We start from the raw sequence: 18221 nt of genomic DNA, 5'->3' as shown, positions 1-18221 counted from the left end.
TAAATAAGAAGGCAATGGCAGTTATTTGCGCTTTCCTTGTTTCTGGATGTCTCATGCTCTCTCAGCTTTTTGTTTGACTCTAGTACACTGCTTTAGTGGAAAATATTTAGATCTACCTTGCAAATTTGTTATTTGACTGCAGAATCTAGTACTGTTAATCTCCAAATAGAGGAAGCAGTACTTCTGCTGGCAAATACTATTCAATACCAATGGGAAAGGCATTACATTTTACCTGTAAATGAACACACAGTTTCAGGGGCTGCACATACTTAGTGCCTCCTTTGTTTCCTCTTTGGAAAGGAAACCCCACATTTGTGTGCATTGGCACGCCTGGTGCTTGGGGTGCTCATATTTAGTGGTAGGCAGCAACTGAACTGGGGCAGCAATGCTGTTACTGGCTGGGGTATCGTCCAAAGGAAAGACAGCAGGAACCGAGGTTTAAGACACACAAAACAAATTTTGTTTAACTTTTTTAGTTTGCTGAATTTGATTTTCCTTTTCCAAGTATTTACTGGCAAGTTAATGATTCACTTTGTAGCAAAAAAAAGAAAAAAAAAAAGAAAAAAAGGGACAACACTGCCTACATTACTGATGTGTTTCTACGTGATACCTGGACAGCTTAGGAGAAGAGTTCAAAAGAGAGACTTAGCATAAAAGATGGGCCAATATAAGGCATCTTCAAATCTCAGGATGTCCTCACTGCTCAAAAAAAGTCAACAAATATTGACAATTGTGTAATTATAGCCTAAAAGTCTGTGGCTGGGCAGCACGAAGACGACTGTCTGTTTGCATCCTTCAGGCTGCAGCAGACTGAGTTTGTTGGAGTCCTCTGGAGGAAGGAGAAGGATTTTGCCTTCTCTGAGAGCAACAGGACATGCTAGAAGGGAGAAGTTTATGGTGTGCAGAGAAGGGCAATTAAAGGAGAGAGACGCTGGGGAAGAGCCTGCAGCTTTTACACAGGAGTGTCTGAGAAGAATAGGAAACAGGCATGTGAGGAGTCTCAGAAGTGACGGAAATAGTGGGCTGTGTGGTGTCTGCAGCCACCAGGACTGCTGGGCTGAGAGAGCAAGCTTGGAGGAAAAGACCTGCCTAGCAAAGATGCTGTGGATGGGGAGAAAAACCTCTTTACAAGCCTTTCTATTGTTATTTTCTCTTACCCACCAACTCTGAATTTCTCTACTTATAGTTCTAGAGCTCTATTACTCTAACGAAGTATGGGTTTAGGGATTCTAAACCCATAAAATCCATTTTTCTAAAAAGGAGGTAACACATCTTTCTCTGAGCTCTGGCGAACTTGTAATCCTGTCATCAAAGAACTGGTGTGACCCAGGCTGGCAGCAGAGCTGGGCAGCAGAGCTATGCCTTGTTCCCTGTCTCCTTGCCTCATCAGTCTCGGCCTGAGCTGCCAGCTCTCCACTGCCTCTGTCCGTGTCTAATTGATCTTTACAGCTTACTGTACTACAGACCCTTTATCCATTAATTCTGCAGCCATGATTAATATATAGATAGAGGCATAACATCGGTGTTTAAAATGGAGACATCAGTGACGTAATAACCCTTCAGAAGAGACCTGACAAAATCATATGGATCTGCCTTATAGTACCTGCAAAATTTTCCAGTGAAGTTGCCAGCACACAGGCAAGAATATCCGTTAATCCCATCAACGCAAGTGGCCCCATTTGCACACTGGTGGCCACGGCAGTTGTCTACATCCTCTTCACAATTTACCCCTGTGTAACCAGGTTCACAACTGCACTCATAAGAGGTGATCCCGTCAGTGCAGTTTCCATGAATACAGGGGTTTGAAGAGCATTCGTCAATGTTGACTTCGCAGTGGGTGCCAGTCCATCCTTTGGGACATACGCAATGGTAGGAAGTATAGAAGTCTTCACATATCCCTTCATGCATACAGGGATCTGAGCTGCAGACATCTACGTGCAAACAGCCGGTAAGAGCAGGGTTTGCAGATATTTTGAGAAACTGCTCCTCTTGAGGTTTTTTAGTAGGGATGTCAGCATTTTCGAAGTATGAGAGATAAATGCCACTGATTTCTATGGTGCTCATACATCCTCGCAGGCCATCCAGACTGTCAAAAGCCTTGTCAGCCACATAGATGTCTGTCTCTTCTCTTAAAAAGTTGAGGCTTCCTGCGGCAGTTGTACTAGTTGCAGTGTCTTTCTTGTTATCTATATCAATGTGCCATCTAGAGAACTGGGACAGGGGCTCTACCATAGAGACCGTTACTTGATGCCATTTCCCATCACTCACAGAGAGTGAACTAGCAAGGGTCAGCTTATAAAAGCTGTTGCCACTTTGCAATTGAAAGAGTAATTTGGAGTTGTGAATACTGATGATAACAAACTCTGGCTCCTTCTCTGCATACAGCAGTATCACGTCAGTGTCCCTAGTTCGAAAGCCAAATACGATATTGGTGAGGTCTCTGCTGATTTTTCCATTGCTTCTGTAAAATATCGCACTGCTTCGGCCACTAAACACTGCGTTAGCAAGACCTGTGCAAAGATAATAATTGAGAAACCAGGCCAACTTTAAACCAATACATGTGGAACAATATATCTTCAGTGCCCCGTGCTCCCTGTCATGTAAGTCCTTTTGGGTTTGCTGAGAAACAAATTCCACCAGTGTTTCAGTTATTCTTGCCTGCCCCTTATGGCTATAGAAAATACAGGGCAGTGCCAGCACCAGCTATATTGACATCAAAAGTGTGCTGCTTTGCAACATCTCAAGTTATTGTTCTAAAGATACATTAGTGTTATCTCTCTTTTTCCTCTTTAGACAAAGAGGAGGAGGTGATCATAACTGTATACAACTCAAACCTGAGGCTGAGAGGGTACTTCAAAAGAAGATATATGTTTGTCATTTTATGGTGAACCTTTGTTCTCAATTCCTCTTTTCTTAGGTGAAGCACTAATGAGGTTTTAGATAGTGTTTGACTGGATCCCAATTTACTCTCACTGATGCAAAAAGGATGAATTTAATTGAAGTCAGTTAGCAAAAAGCCCCTTCAAAATCAATGTAAGAAGAGTTGTGCCTGTCACATTTAAAGCTAGCTCCTCCTGCTGTGTACACAACTGCCACAGCCCTGCTGACCGCACCGAGCCTGTGCTGGGAGGACTGGGAGGGCAGCAGAGGACTCAGTTTGCACAGCTGTGAGTGAAAATTGTTGGGCAACATGGTGGCAGTTTTATGGACATCTTCACAAAGGTATTAGACATCTTTCATTAACATGGTTTCTACTAAAATGCACTAACTCACTGGGCTGTAAATTTGCACATTCTGAGATTTATGAGGATTATAGACAGGGAGGAGGGATTGGAAGGAATGTCTTCTGTCTGTATTTCAGACAAATCTAGCTTTGCAAGATCCTAGCACTGAGATAAGGTGTGTTCCTGAGCTATCTCTGGGCTCAGTAAATCTTGATGAAAAGAACCCTTGGGAGTCCCAGCACAAAATTATTGACTGTATATCCTGATACTAAGGCAGCAGAGGTGTAACTACATCACCTGGCACATCAAATATGGTGTCTTTCTCATAGGAAAAGTGTCCTCAGAGGAAACCATACTAAAAATGAAAGTCAGAGCTTTTAAAAATTATTTCTGATTTTTTTAATGTCTCACAAAGCTGAGGTTTTTAACCTCATAAAGCTAAAATACTCCTGTAGAACTCTTATTGAGTCCTGAGCACAGCAAGCCATCTGGATGTGCTTTTACTCTCAGATGTGACACACACAGTTTTGCTGTTAGTTGATGTTCCCCACATCAGCTTCCTGTGTTGGCTTTTTCTCTTTCTTTGGAGTTCATGTTTTTCTAAAGGGCTTGCTAGTCGTAGCTGTCTAGGTGGAACTATAGCCACAGCCCCTAGAACACAGCTATTTTTCTGTCTTAGCTTGGAATGGTATCCAGAGCATAAGACACCAGGCTGGTAGAGAACTCACTGGCCAGTGAAACTCCTTTTTTTCATTACCCTGTGTTGAACAACAAGAAGCCTATGCTGTAGCTAAGAAAACAACTAGTTAAAAATACAGCTCTGTAGTGCAGGAATTTTTGAATATCTATTAGGGAAACTCCCTACGATTGCCACATAAACCAGCACAGAAATCTAAAGGTGATCTAACAGTGTAAATGACCTTGAGTTTAGCAAAAGGAAACAGGTCAGATACTTTTCAATTGTGTGTCTGTGTTTATATTCTACTGTAACATGCAATAGTAAAGTTTATGAGAGAATGTACTTTGATGTTATCATAAAGATGTCTATTAAAGAAGGTGCAATTATTTTAATTTCAGTTATAAATTTTAATAAGTGCTGCAATGCTGATTCTAACAATCTCAACAAGAATAGAATCATATTGGTCTGTCAGCAAGTTGTCTATGATAGAAACCTTTTGTTGACCAACCTTCTCATTCCTAAGGGTCAGCCACTCTAACAGCTTCCATCAGACTGTATGTGTATTTATCTTCCTTCACAGCATCATTAGGGCTTTCTTTGATAGCAAAAAGAAAAAATATTGCTTCAAAATCCTTACTTGCTTTTTAAATGCCACTCCAGGGTGGGAAGGAGAAGGAAAGTGGAGAAGGAAAGAGATAATGCAGGGTGGCTAAAGTTCTTAAGACAGCTAATGGTTATCAAGTTTCAAATAGACTGTTTGGCATACAGGTGCTTCTTATGAAGATACTAGTTGAATAACTGTACTGCTGGTATTAAGGTGACTTTCTTTAAAGATATTTAACATTTCAGAAAATCAAATGATGCAGTGTATGTCACGTAGCTTGTCCTTTCAGGAGGATGGAGAACATCCTAAGGTTAATCCAATACTGGATATCCTTTTATCATTTTGTAGTGGAAGTATGAGGCATACACTTGCTCTCTGGCAATGTACAGATCTATTGTACAACCTCAACAAGTTGTGTTGAATGTCAAAAGCAGAGGTCCTGTAAACATTGCTGTCTGTGTCAGGGGGTCTGGTTGAAAATGTCTGGGTTTCGTAGGGCAGATTCTTCCCGTTTATTTTACTTAAAATTGACATAATTATTATTTTAATACAGAAATAACATTTGATTGCAATTTAAAGGCAGTCAATATTGAGTTTTAAGGAAATCCTGATGAAAATTTCCATTCTGTCTAATCTCCAAAGATGATAGGAATAACTGAAATGTACCTACATTCAAATCCTTGGTGCACCAGCTGGCACTGTGCTTCATGAGGACAGGGCCCAAGCTCACACCACGTAACTTCCTCGCACGCCTTCCCTGCTGTGTTAGGGGGGCACGTGCAAGTGAAGTCATCCCAGATTGAATAGCACACACCACCGTTGTGGCAAGGGTTGGACTATGGGGAAAGAGAAGAGACAACCTAAGTATGAATAAAAGCTGGTGGACTCCCAACTCTAAGCATGGGGAACTGTTTGGCAAAAAGGAGAATTCTGTTTATTTCAGATGGAAAGTTATAAAGACCAGTACTATGACAGCACAGCATGTTCAATAATTGGTGAAAAACAGTATTTCAACCTTGAAATATTTTAATTCTCCCCTATGCAAATACATTTTGCTGCTGATATTCATCATATGTAGCATAACTCAACAAAATCTGCTCTTTCTAGCATTTTTACATATTTTCCTAAGATGTCATTATCATCAAATAATGTATGGGAACATATAAAAAATATCAAAGAAATTCCCCACTATAAACATATGAAAATGTTCTGAAAAACGTCATTCTTACCTTGCAGAGATTGTCACCAGTGCAGCCTTGGGTGACATTGATCAGACTTAGGTTGATAGAATTCAGTGGATTGGTGATGGGGAAGAATTCCAACAGCTGGTTATTCACTCTTACATCTTGGATGCAGCCTTTGAAATACCTGCCATTTCTATCAGTTTCTTTGTTATCTGGTAGGCCTCCAATGTAAAGAATATCCTTACTTTGGATGGTTAGTACTGGAGTAGAAATAAAGCCTAGGTATTGAGAGGACTGGAACAGTTCCATCTTATTTGGTTCTATTTTTAATGTTATTAAGTAAAAATTTCCATCGTTCATGGAGTGTTTCCCTAATAACTTCATGGAATTTGCAGCTAACATTGTGAGTTTCCCACCTTCCAAGTAGACTCTTACGTAGAGGTAAGTACTGTTTCTCAATGCCAGTAACAAGCCAGAAGATTTGCGTGTTCGGACAAACATTGATATGTTCAAATTTTCATTCTGAGTGGCATCAACAGAAAAAGCAGCATAGCCTGAGGAGTCCTCAGATCCAAATCGGCCTGGAATGTACTCTGGAGGTTAGAGATATGAGAAAAGATTAAAAAAAAAAGAGAGAAGAAGGGAGAAAAATACAACAGTTAGGGCTAAATGACAAGGGAGCCAATGCAATGATCAAATAGCTACTTCTGGTAATATTTACGTATGGTAGTAAGATGTGCTGGTATTTATGGATGAATAAAGACTTGATCCAGCTGTAAATAGCTTCTATTTCAAAATTCCTCTTGGCTTCCATGGCTGTAGCATTAAGCCCCGGTACAGGACCAGATGTTATATTATTGGGCATATTTTTCCCCTTTATCATGCTCTGTGTAATGCTGTGTTTTCAAATGGTTAAACAAGGACAGATTTCTACAGCTTCCTGGATTGGTCCAGGATCATTTTGAAAAGAACCTAGCTGCTTTGATCCTCTGATGACCATGGAAGTTAATGTAATTCTGGTACTTTGTGATATTTTTTTGCACTGATTCCAATCATAGAAATAGCCAAAAGCTGCTCAGCAAACGCCTCTTGTGTAAAGCCTCCAAATAGGGCACCTATTTGGTGCTGCATAGGCTCCCCACTTCTCTGACAGACTTTCTGTTGTTGGGGCTGAACACATGCTCATATACATCAACTTGTATACAGGTATGAATCCTGCTCAGTCCTGTGAGTGCCCACAATGCTATGGTGTCATGGGGGAAAAATGATCCAGGATCGAGTAAGCCTTTTTCTTTTTTTTTTTTTTTTTTTTTTTTTTTTTGTGCTTATCAATTAAAATGATTAAACCAAAACCATCTGTCTCTCTCCCTTACTCTTTATTTTCAGTAATGATTTTCAGACTTGTAAGGATACAAAATATGTAGCCCAAACCGTATTTTATTCTGATGAATCATCTCATTAAAGCACAACAAAGTGTTTCTATTTTTACACTTTAAGTTTCGTGATCTTGTCCTCAATATTATAGACTTCCTGCCTAAACACTTTCAAGAGCTATTTTTAAGATATCAAATTCATAGAAAGAATAACCCAAGCTTTTTTTAAATGCTCACATAGCTATAGAGTCAGTCCTCTTTTGTGCAGTAAAACTCCTAGAGCGAGACCTCATAGGCCAAGTTTCCGCCTGCAGTACTACTTTTTTTTATGACTACATTAAAAAACCCAATGAAAATAGGGGACTGACTGTGAAGCCCCAACAGACCCTTAATAACCACACTGCACTACTATGTGGCATGGTAATATTATTTAGCAACAGGAATAAATTCCTTACTTGTTCCTAAGCAGACAATTTCATAAGTAAATTAAATCTGAAATATTTTAATTCTATGAATAAGATTACCTATATATCTACATCTGCTCGTTAAAACTCTGGTATGTAGAAATAAATATTTGTTGGAATGGGTGTTTTGAGGCATTAAATCTCTTTAAGTTATATCTTCTCTGTAAGGTGGTGCTAGAGACGGAGACATTTTTTCATGATGGTAAAAAGAAAATTTTTTTTTCTGGAATGAGGATTACACATTTGCAGTATTAGAAGGAAGCATTAATCTTCAAAAAGGTATTTTGTGTTTACAATTACTTTGTTATATTTCTCTCTATTTATAAATATACATATATATATCATCAGTCTGATCTGTTTGGTGAGATGGCTAGCATCACCTTGGTCAATATTAACCTCTTGGGTCACAACATCTGGATGTTGATCAAAATGAGTCAACATCTGTTTGTTATTTTGTATATGTAGAGAAAATATTGCCTCTTGTCAATTAAATACTTGGCAGCAACTTTTCTTCAGAAAGACACTAGCATTTCTTATGTTATCCTTTACCGCAAGTCTCCCCCACTCTGGCTTTTAAGAAACCTGCCACAGTCTTTTAAATATGGCATATGTCTAGAACCTATGTATCAAAATGGCATGGTGCCATGATTTGCAAAGAATATTGTGGTCAGCAGGAAAAAAAAATAATGCATGCTTTCTAATCATTCTCAACAGTTCTAATGCCAGTATAAGCCTCTCCTGGCCCTGACTGGTTTTAATTTTGCTTCATATAAGGAGGCAAACATATTTACCAGATGTTGTCCTATACTCCAAAGTTGCTTTCCAAATCTTTGGATAAATTACAGCTAGACTTCAAAGAAGTCTGTTACAATTACCTCTCGGACTTTGTCATTTTGCAATAAAACCAAAAAGAAAAACTATTGAAAAGTATTGATAACTATTAAGTATAGCATACAAAATGAAATTGTATTTAAACATTTTGAAATGTATTTCAAGCTACAGCTTTCTGCAGCAATGCGTTCAATAAACCCCTGGGGCCAGTCGTTCAGCTGATGTAAATCAATGTAGCTTCACTGGTGGCAGTGCAGCCACACCAGTTTACACCAGTTTAGGATCTGTCCATTCCAATCTGACCATGGGTCTGCTGTTGCACTTCATTTTTTCCAGTCCACTTGACAAATATATATACATAAATATACGTATGTATGTATATGTGTATGTATGTATTTCTTCCTCCCTAAACTTTGCAATGATTGACCGTGTGTGAATGGTTAGTAAGGGGGCAGAGGGAAGCAGGGGCAAGGGTGCTGCGTGGAAGACTCAGCCCTGTACAGTTTCCTTGAACAAAACTGCCTGTTTGAAATCCCTAAAGCTTTTGCTGAGGAAGGATGGCAAAGTCCACCCTGAAATGTTCCTGAGGGGTGCTGTGTTTACAGCTCCAGAGGGTTTCACGCACCAGATGCAGCATAGCAGGGAGCTGGGCAGGCACCTCCTGTTGTCCTTCCACTTTGCCTCAGCCTGCGCTCAGAAAGATCATTTGTAGCAGGGTAAGTGCTATGGGTATCTGCAGCTCTTGTGTTCCTGCTCGTCACTGCCAAAGAGGCTGTTTGCTGAGCTGTGCTCTTTTGTTCGCCGAGACATGGACACGTTTCCCTCTGGTCACCACACAGCTCTCTGGTAAGGGCCGCCTTTGTTAGCGATGGTCCAGAGCTGCCCTGGGACCAGCTGAGAGATGAACGGGCCCCGTTTCCAGCCTCTGAAGCCCTGCCTTCTCCTTGGGCTAATCAGATTAAGTTAATAGTATAATCTCGTTCATTTTTTAAAATTGGAATCTGTCTTTTTTTAACTTGCAGTACTTTTGCTTGCCTTTCATGATTTTCTTTATAAAAGCCTAGAGAGCTTGAGGATAAAATTTTCAAAGAACGCTTTGAAAGTAAGAAAGACTTAAACTCCAAGTGACTTGGTTGCTTTCTAAATTTTACTAGGGGTGCATAACCTCCAGTGAACTGCAGTTTTCGAGAGTTTATGGTGTGCTAAGAGCACTAAGAAGATTTTAAAACTGGATGAGTGGAGTCCACCAGTTTAGCCTGACTTTTTTTGTCAGGCTGCAAAGCAGCCTTCCTGGGAAAGCAACTAGAAAATAACAAAGGCGTGCTACTACTAACCTCTTCCACTTTCTTACCGGCTGACATTAAGCTCCAGAGATCCTAAGGGTCATGCTGTTTCATCACCAGGTAAACAGGATTGTTTATGATCATGTTTTCAGCAACCACTTAAAACATGAATGCCAACAGCATTCCCTTACCTGTTGCGCAGCTTGGCCCTGCGTACGGCCGGTAGCAATCGCAGTGGTAGCTCAGCCACAGGTTAGTGCAGCGTCCCCTGTTCTGACAAGGGTGGCTTTCACACCAGTCCTTTTTAGCACATCCTGTCCTGACATTTAAAGATGATTCAGGTAATACATTCTCTGGAGTAATAACATTCAAGTCTATTTCAATGTCCTGGAGACAGCCTACAAATGAAGGTGCAGAATGTATATTATAGGTGTTAAGTAGAGAGTTGCCGCTAATGTTCCCCACTGGTAAGCTGCCCAAAAACGTGCTCTGAAATGCAAGCATCACATGATCGTTATCTATCATAGCAGACGTTTTATTGAGACATGATTCTACACAAGAGCTGTCAAGCAAATTAAGAGTAACAGCTCTTGCCAAGGTTACCTCCACTGAATGCCATTCTCCATCACTGACATTATGTGAAATATGCAAAAGAGCCTGTGGCTGGTTATTGACTTGCACAGATAAGTGTAAGTAGCCATTCAGTAGCTCCAGCTTCACAAATGTATTTTTCTCCCCTCGGTAAAACAGAAAAGCTGTAGGCTGCACAGTTTGAAACCTCAGGTTTATATTATAGAAAAATTCCTTTTTAGGGGTCAGGGGATTCTTCAACAAAAGGAAACTCTTTCCTTGAAAGGAAAACGTGGTTATGGTTTCACAGTGTATTCCAGTATACCCAGGTGAACATATGCAGCTGAATCCGTGTTGGCCATTTTTTAAGTGTGGGATACATATTCCATTGTTCTGGCATTGCTGATCAGTACAGCCATGGAGAACTTCTGTACAGTTAGAGCCACCGTAATAAATCCCTTCTTTGTCTGCAGGTGGGCAATGGCAAGTGTAATTCCCAGGAAAATTCTCACAGATTCCACCATTTTGGCAAGGGTTAGTGTAACATTCGTTGATATCTTCATCACAGTGAGTACCTGAAGAATAAACAAAGAATTAGACATTCTGGATTGAATAACTGGAGCCCCAAATAACATTTTTAATAACATGTGTTTTATTAAATTATCTTTAATTAGAGGGGAATGTCTGGATAAACAGATGATTGACTCACAAGTCTAAAATATGTTAAATATAAAAATACCATTCACATGCCATGGTTTTCTTGTGCAAAGTATTATATAAAACACTGTAGCGATAATCACATTTTGGAGAAAAGAACCAAACAAATTGACAGTTTTGATATGGATAATGGGATCAAATTGAGATAAACATCACCTCCAAAAGATGCGATCAAGTGATTGTTTCCCACCTATTCTATGGTAGAAGTCTAGAATGCTTTGAGAGGAACTGAATTATTTATCACATATGAAAAGCCAAGAATTGTTGCTTAATTCATATTCATAATACAGTATGTTGATGAGCTGGAGTATAGTCTGCTGGTCTCTCCTTCTCTTTCACATTCATTCAAACAGTAGAAGAATTACAGACTAGTATTCTTGGTCCCATATGAAACATCTTGGAGCAACAATCTTCAAGTGAGAGCCACAGGACTTGTAAGTACTTTATGATATAGTGGGACAGACTGACAAGTAGGGGAACATCCCTGCAAAATGTATGTACAGTGAGCTGGCTATCTGAAGAATGAAATTCACAGTAAGCGGGGAGCTTAAGAAGAAATCCAAAGAAGAGCTTAAACCTACATCCTATTGGCGGTCTGGGCAAGATGCAGTGAGATGTGCCCCGTCCGCAAGGAGTGGGCAGTTGCCACATTTCAGGGTTAGGTGCGTACTGCAGTTATTCACAAAAGAACAACGGATCTCAATTCTTCCAAAAACAATGCAGCAGTGACTTCTGGGCCATCAGCCATGGTCTCATACTGTCAAGAGAGTTCACTTGGGACGTGAGGATCTGAGAGAAGCTTTTGGAGAGGTTTGAACCTGTATGTCCCAGCAGAATATTCCCCGTACCGTGTATCTACAGTGGAACTTTCTTTACCTCTCCTATATACAAAATATAAAGCAAGAAAAGATGAAAGGAATATTTCCTCTTGGTGATGAGAGCACTTCCATAGAAGATGGGCAATACAGACTCATATTTCCTCCTCTTCCATATAATGCTTGGCTTCTGGTATATTGGGTAAAAGGAGAGCTCCTCATCTCAACTTCACTGTAATTTGATAGATGTGGCCTAAGTATGTCCACTGGATCAGACTTCACAAAGAAAAACAAATCTGTTCCTCTTGTAAAACTAATCTGTTTATCCCTTTGCACTGTTGTTCTTCCATAAAGTGGTAATTATAGTAACTTCTCCCTTTAGCAATCAAGTGACTGATATGTATGCAATGGATCAGGGAAAAATCTTGTTTCTTATCTCTCTTGGAAGCAGTCAAAATATCCAAATACTTTTTTGAAAACTCATGCTAAGTGCAACTCCTAACATTTCCACTTCCCTTCATAGTTATTCTAGAGAAAAATAAGAAATACTTTGCAGTTAGTTTTCAGACTAGTATCATCAGCCCAAAGTAGTTAATAGACATACTAGTGCCTGTTCCCCCAGCAAAACTGGTGCCTGTAGATAATGAGGTATGCTGAGACTCACAGAGTTGCAGCTAGGTACCAGGCACCATACCTAGCTTTAAAAACAAATTCTCATCGAGCTTTATTTTTACAGCAAAATGCAGCCATTTTTCATGGAAAATTACAGAGCAGCAGTCAGCCACAAGGAATTGCTTCAAACAGCAGTAGATAAATGTCATTACTCAGGCTAATTCCTTGCGTGTCCACTTTATTCAATCACAGTTATAACTAGACCCATCTTGGAGAGGGGTAAGTTAAAGGGGAGCTAGAAGGGAACTGAGAGTTGGTTTTGTTTGAAAGATTAGCAAGAGTGAAGTGGTCATAGCATGTATAGAGAGGGCTCTCTCTGCAGTGATCCTCCTCACTCATCAATCTTCAATTATAGCATATAGTTTCTACTTGAAGCTTCAGATTATCAAACACAGCTAATGTTATCTCCCTGGTCTGGCAGTGGGGTTTTACAATCTCTCTCTGTTTTCCAGCCAGGCTCATATTTATTCCAATGTAAGATGTCTATGTATACCTTAACGTGTAGTGGCATCTGGCAGAAATATGACTCATTGGGACTGACTTTCTCAAAGTGCAGTGCACTTCCCAAACCGTTACTGACTGGGGGCCAGAACGATGTCTGCTTTGCCCAGTTTGTGGCAATTTCTGTGTTAACGACTTGTCCTGCTTTTGCTATTCTAGTATATGCAAAGTGAAGTTACCGTGAGCTGTTCCCTGTTTTGGTCAATGTTTTAGCATATCTCCTGCCTGATATTGCTCCCTACCCTGCTTTGACATTGAGAACAGTGTGTTCACAGGTCTTGGATACAACTCCATCTTAATGTGATGGCTGTAGCAATGCAGGTTTCTTTGGGTTTTTTGTGTCAGAGAGAAAAATTAGTGCAGCTGAGAAGCAGTAGGATCAGAGATGTACTTAGCCTTGTCATAGAGCTCCAGAGTAGTCAGAGCATGCTTAAGGATTTATAGACTGGAAGCCCCTATAAAACCTTTCACAGAAAAAAATCAGCATAGTGAATGCCTAGATACTTAGTTGCTGCATTTTCAGTAATGGGTGATGACTCTGCATATATTAGTTTATTATCCCACGGCACCTGCGAGGCATCACCTTTGCCTTGTAGCTTGTGGTCTGAGTCACACCTTGCAATAGTGACTTGTCTCTGGAAAGGATGAAACAGATGCATAAACTGAACCCAACTTTTTACAACAATGTTTAGTGTCTGTGGTGTTCTCCACTTCATCAAATTAGACGTAAAATTAATGAAATGATTTCATGAGAATGCTAAACTTCTTCATCAGTGTCTAACAAAGAAATAAAATGCATTTTTTGAGGAGGTACATGTATTATTGTTAGTGTATTCCTTGCCTATAGGAAATGAATACCATCAGTTATTACATGCAAAGAGACTATCATAGAGCCACTTAAACACATGTAACTTCATAAGCATTTCAGTGTCTGAATACAATGCTTTTTTTAAAGTAATGATGTTAATAATATGTTGCAAAATAATTATTTTGCAGGGTTGTGTGTATATATATATACACACATGTATACACTTACATCGATATGCCTACTATTTCATAATAAGATTAGCACAAACATAAATATAGGTCATACCAAAAGACAAATAATAAGCCATATTTTCATAGCAAGAATAAATAAATCAGCTGTTCTTACAGGCGGTGTTGATATTGCTTGTTATCTGCTGATTGCTATACAAGACCACTGTCACTCAAGATAAAAACACTCTAGATAAAAAGGATTAGTCAATATTTATAGAACTGTATAAGCAGTTCAAATAGCTCAGGTTGGAGAAGTTTAGCATGTAAAAAAAAGTATTCTCAAATGATGTAAGACATACCAAAAGCAAGTGCAAGGGGAACTATTATTTTCTTTTCAGTGGTTATATGCATTAGCTCAGCTAAACATATTTGTGTTTTTAAAGTAAAAAGTAAAGTAAAATCATTCAGCATATTCTCTTCTAAATATATTACACACCTACCTAAAATTTCAGACAATGTGAATATTTTTATCATATTTTTCACTGACACATTATTACTATAGGGTAGCTATTTTCTAACTGTTAACCTCTTAATTAAAATCTGTTTCAAATTTAGCAGCAAAGGTTTCCTGCAGAACCAGGATGAAAAAAGCAATTATTCAAGCATAATTCTGCTGAACACCACTAATTTTCATTTTGATCAAACAATTTTAAAAGTATTATCCAAGTTACACTTTTTATACACACCTTTGGTTAGAAATCTGTTTACAGCCTTCTGTCTTTCCTTGACACTATATAAATATCAAGCAAGTACAAGCAAGCAGTCTGGATAGATACTACATGTTCAATACAGTCTAAGTGCACATACAATTTCACAAAAAGAAAATATTTACCTGTAAACATTGTCATTAAAATGATATAAACCTGCATCCTAGCTGCAACCATCTTTTTCCGGAGGAAAAAGATTGTTTAGCACTTAAGCAGTCCACAAAGTAAGTTTCTGTGAAATTCAAAACAGTTCCTAGTACAAAGGCTTCCTTTCCAGGGTTAGCTTGCTCCACTTTTGTACCTGCTGATGTAGTCTGATGGTGTATTTTGCCCAAGCCAGATCAACAAGGCTTAAAGTAAGACTCATTAAACTGCTTACGCAGTAGATATGTATTCTACTTAAATTCTTTTTCAGCATGTTCTCTCCGAGTGCACTTACACTAAACTCTGATTGTTTCACAGAAAGGCGTATTTTTAGGATCCATTCAAAATTGATTTGTCACTTTTTGTTGTTTTACAAGGTGTTTTTTAAGACCGTATTTTCTTTCATTTTCAAAAGATTTGTTAATCCAGATCAACTCTTTCACGGTCACTGTCATTCAGAGAAACTGTACATCTCAATAAGAAGATAGAAAAGACCTAAAATTGTATCTCGTTTCTTTATTTTATAAAGTATTTTTGTTCCGTTGGCTCTCATTGTACTACTTACTGGAAATTTATGTCTGTAGATTTTTGAGTGTGCTAAAGACAGGAGAAAAAATATTTACTAAAACATTTTCTTTCTTCAGCTCTTGAACAAGACATTTTGATTTGGACTTAATGTGAGGAAAATAAGAGTTCAGGAGATTGAACTACTGATTTCTGTGATAATTGAAGCAGCAGACTTTTCTTTTTTCTTTTCACTATACTTTATTTATGTCATGAATTGCTTAAAATATTGCTAGAGCAATATCTCTTTGTGTAATTAGTGAAATAATTGTAAAGCAAGAGAGTGGGTTGGCATTTATACCATCCAGCTGGCATATGGCAAACTGTGGATTCAGATCTTTGTTTTGGCAGTTTCCCATTTTAAAACTTCAACAATGGATCCTGAAGTCTCTCCCAGTCTGTCCCCAGGAAAATGCTGATTTTTGGCAAACGTGTTTTTCAATTCCTTCTTCTCCCTCAACTCATTTATTCATTAATTAGGAAATTCCTGACCTTGTGTCCAATTTGTTCCTAGGTTCACCAAAAGACTCATACGCAGGATGCAGTTTTGGATTCATTTACTCTACAGTTCACCATTGCTTTTATGGCGATGCTCAGAAGACTGCTTCTCCTTCCAGCCTCTGATACAGGCACTGAGTGATTTTTCCTATAATAAATTCAAATACCATGGGGTAAGAATGTCATCCAGACTATTTGAAAGGTAAGTAAGGAACCTTTAAACAAAATAAAGTTCATATTGGTAAGTTAGTATGCAGGTACTTTATTAGTAGTGCATATCAGATGTCTTGTGCTACAGCTTGAAGTTTAATATGCATTTTTATTTTGAAAATATCAAGAAAAAATTGGAGGTTCTTGGTAATTGTCAGACTTTTGGGAATATGACCCTGATAGATGTTCTGAGGTAAGATTACGAACATACACACTGTCAACAAGTTGGGATAGGCATACACTATTACAGCTCAGTGAAAACATGGAGTTGATGACACTCCAAGACAGAGGAACTTCATAACAGGATATTTAGCAAACTGCCTGAAGCCATGTCAGAACCGCTAGTGGGTGTTTCGAACAAACCTGTCAAGTACAAGTGGGTTACAGAAGGTAGTAGTTACTCTAATTACGGTAAGGGTTTGATACTGTCTTTAATAACATTTTCATATACAAACCAAGGAGAAAAATCTATGTGAAACCACCATAAAGTGGGTATAAAACTTGTGTAATCCTGCCCAGAAAGTAATTTGCAGAGGTTCCCTGTCAAACTGGGAGGCTCTATTGATTATGGTTTGGGATTGTCCTGGGTTTGCTCTGGTCAGTGTTTTCATAAAAGATGTGGATTATGGTACAGAAGGTTTGCTTATTAAGTTGTCTGATAAAGCAGGGTTAAGTGAAACTTTTGAGTGTGTTAAAGACAAAATTACCCTTATAGGTGAACATAACAAGTTGGTGAAATGGTGTGAAAAATATTGGATTCAATTCTGGAAGGACTCATTCAGTTTCTGTAGTCTCAGGCCAGAATAACCAGCAATCAGGTGGAACAATAGTTCCAGTTTACAAAGCATTGGTAATGTCTTAGCTGGAATACTGAGTTCACTTTTAGTTCTGCACTGCAAGGAAGATTTGGATCAATTGGAAAGAATTCAGAGGAGAACAATGAGAATAATCACAGGTCTAGAAAATATGGCTTGTGAGGAGAGACTAAAAAAGTAGGGCTGTTCAGTCAAAAGACAAGCAGAGGAAACGGGACACAGCAACAGTCTTTCAGTACAAAAAAAGAGAGCATGCTGCTCCCTGAGACCATAGTAAACAAGTGAGGAAGTCATGGGTTTGACCTGCACCGAGGAAGATCCAAGTCAAACTTTAGGAAAATATTTCTAATGATAACAAGGCAACAAAGCCTTGGCATAAGATATCCACTGGGAGCCATAAGGTCTATTTTGGATCCTTAAAAATAGGTTAGAGACAGAAGTGCAGTGTGACACGAGTCAGCTGATCCTATCTTAGACACAGAGATAGCCCAAATGATACCTGCATCGTTGTCCCTTCCCATTCCATTTTTTCCATATTTCTATTACTTCCTTGAATAAAATAATTCCCAGCAACTGAGCTGTAGATGTGTCAAACTATACATGCGCATATATGTATCTATACACATATAGCTATAAATTGCAAGTAGGAGTAAACCTTGGAGAAACTCAAATTGTAGCATACCCTTTGGAATATGCTTTATGGAAGATGAAGACAAAGACTTTGCAATAACGCTTCCTCCACCCATATTTTACAGTTTTGGAAATGTCTGTTACAAAATCCTGCGTCAGGCAGAAACAATTTTTTTCAAGGGACTCATTAATCCTGAGGCCAGCAGAAAGATCTGGCAGAGCATATATTCTTCATGGCTCCAGGTCTTACCAGACAATCATGAAAATTCTAACTTTGCCACATCTGTGCTGATAATTGCAAAGAGATAATTACTTTTTGCTGGAAGGAGGAAACGCACGCTCATGAGTGAGTAAGCACAAGAAAATAAATTGACCATCTCTATGTCATTGTAATTAAAACTCATGCTTCTGGGCATAAATCAGTTGTCATGGAGGTCAGGAAGCAGGTTTTACTCTTACGTACATCAGTGTAGAGCCAGTGAGGTATATTTTAATGGATTTTTTTTTTTCCTCCTATTTTTCTTCAGTAAAGAACTGGCTTGTATTGGATATTGAACTTAATGTGACCAGTGATCTGATCTAGTATGGCAATTTTTGTTGCTGTCTTAACAGGAAAAGCTCATGTAAAATGAAGGACAGAATACAGGGCAGAGCTGGAGCACATGGAAAACTGGAGACTTTAAAACAGTAGGATAATA

The 18221-nt window shown here is 38.8% G+C and overlaps 1 protein-coding gene across 6 annotated transcripts in view; it reads right to left on the bottom strand.

Moving 5' to 3' along the window:
- CRB1 (crumbs cell polarity complex component 1) overlaps positions 1-18221 on the bottom strand; it is a 114709-nt gene that overhangs the window by 32897 nt on the left and 63591 nt on the right. For all 6 annotated transcript variants that reach the window (XM_030033472.2, XM_030033476.2, XM_030033474.2 and 3 more), the window contains exons 6-9: positions 9834-10787; positions 5737-6284; positions 5178-5343; positions 1604-2510 (exon numbers count right to left, since the gene is read on the bottom strand). In XM_030033472.2, coding sequence (XP_029889332.1) covers positions 1604-2510; positions 5178-5343; positions 5737-6284; positions 9834-10787 — 2575 coding nt within the window. The remainder of the gene's footprint in view (positions 1-1603; positions 2511-5177; positions 5344-5736; positions 6285-9833; positions 10788-18221) is intronic.

This window comes from Aquila chrysaetos, chromosome 12 (genome assembly GCF_900496995.4).
Source record: "Aquila chrysaetos chrysaetos chromosome 12, bAquChr1.4, whole genome shotgun sequence".
Taxonomy (NCBI): Eukaryota; Metazoa; Chordata; class Aves; order Accipitriformes; family Accipitridae; genus Aquila; species Aquila chrysaetos.
This window is presented reverse-complemented; position numbering and strand designations above follow the sequence as displayed.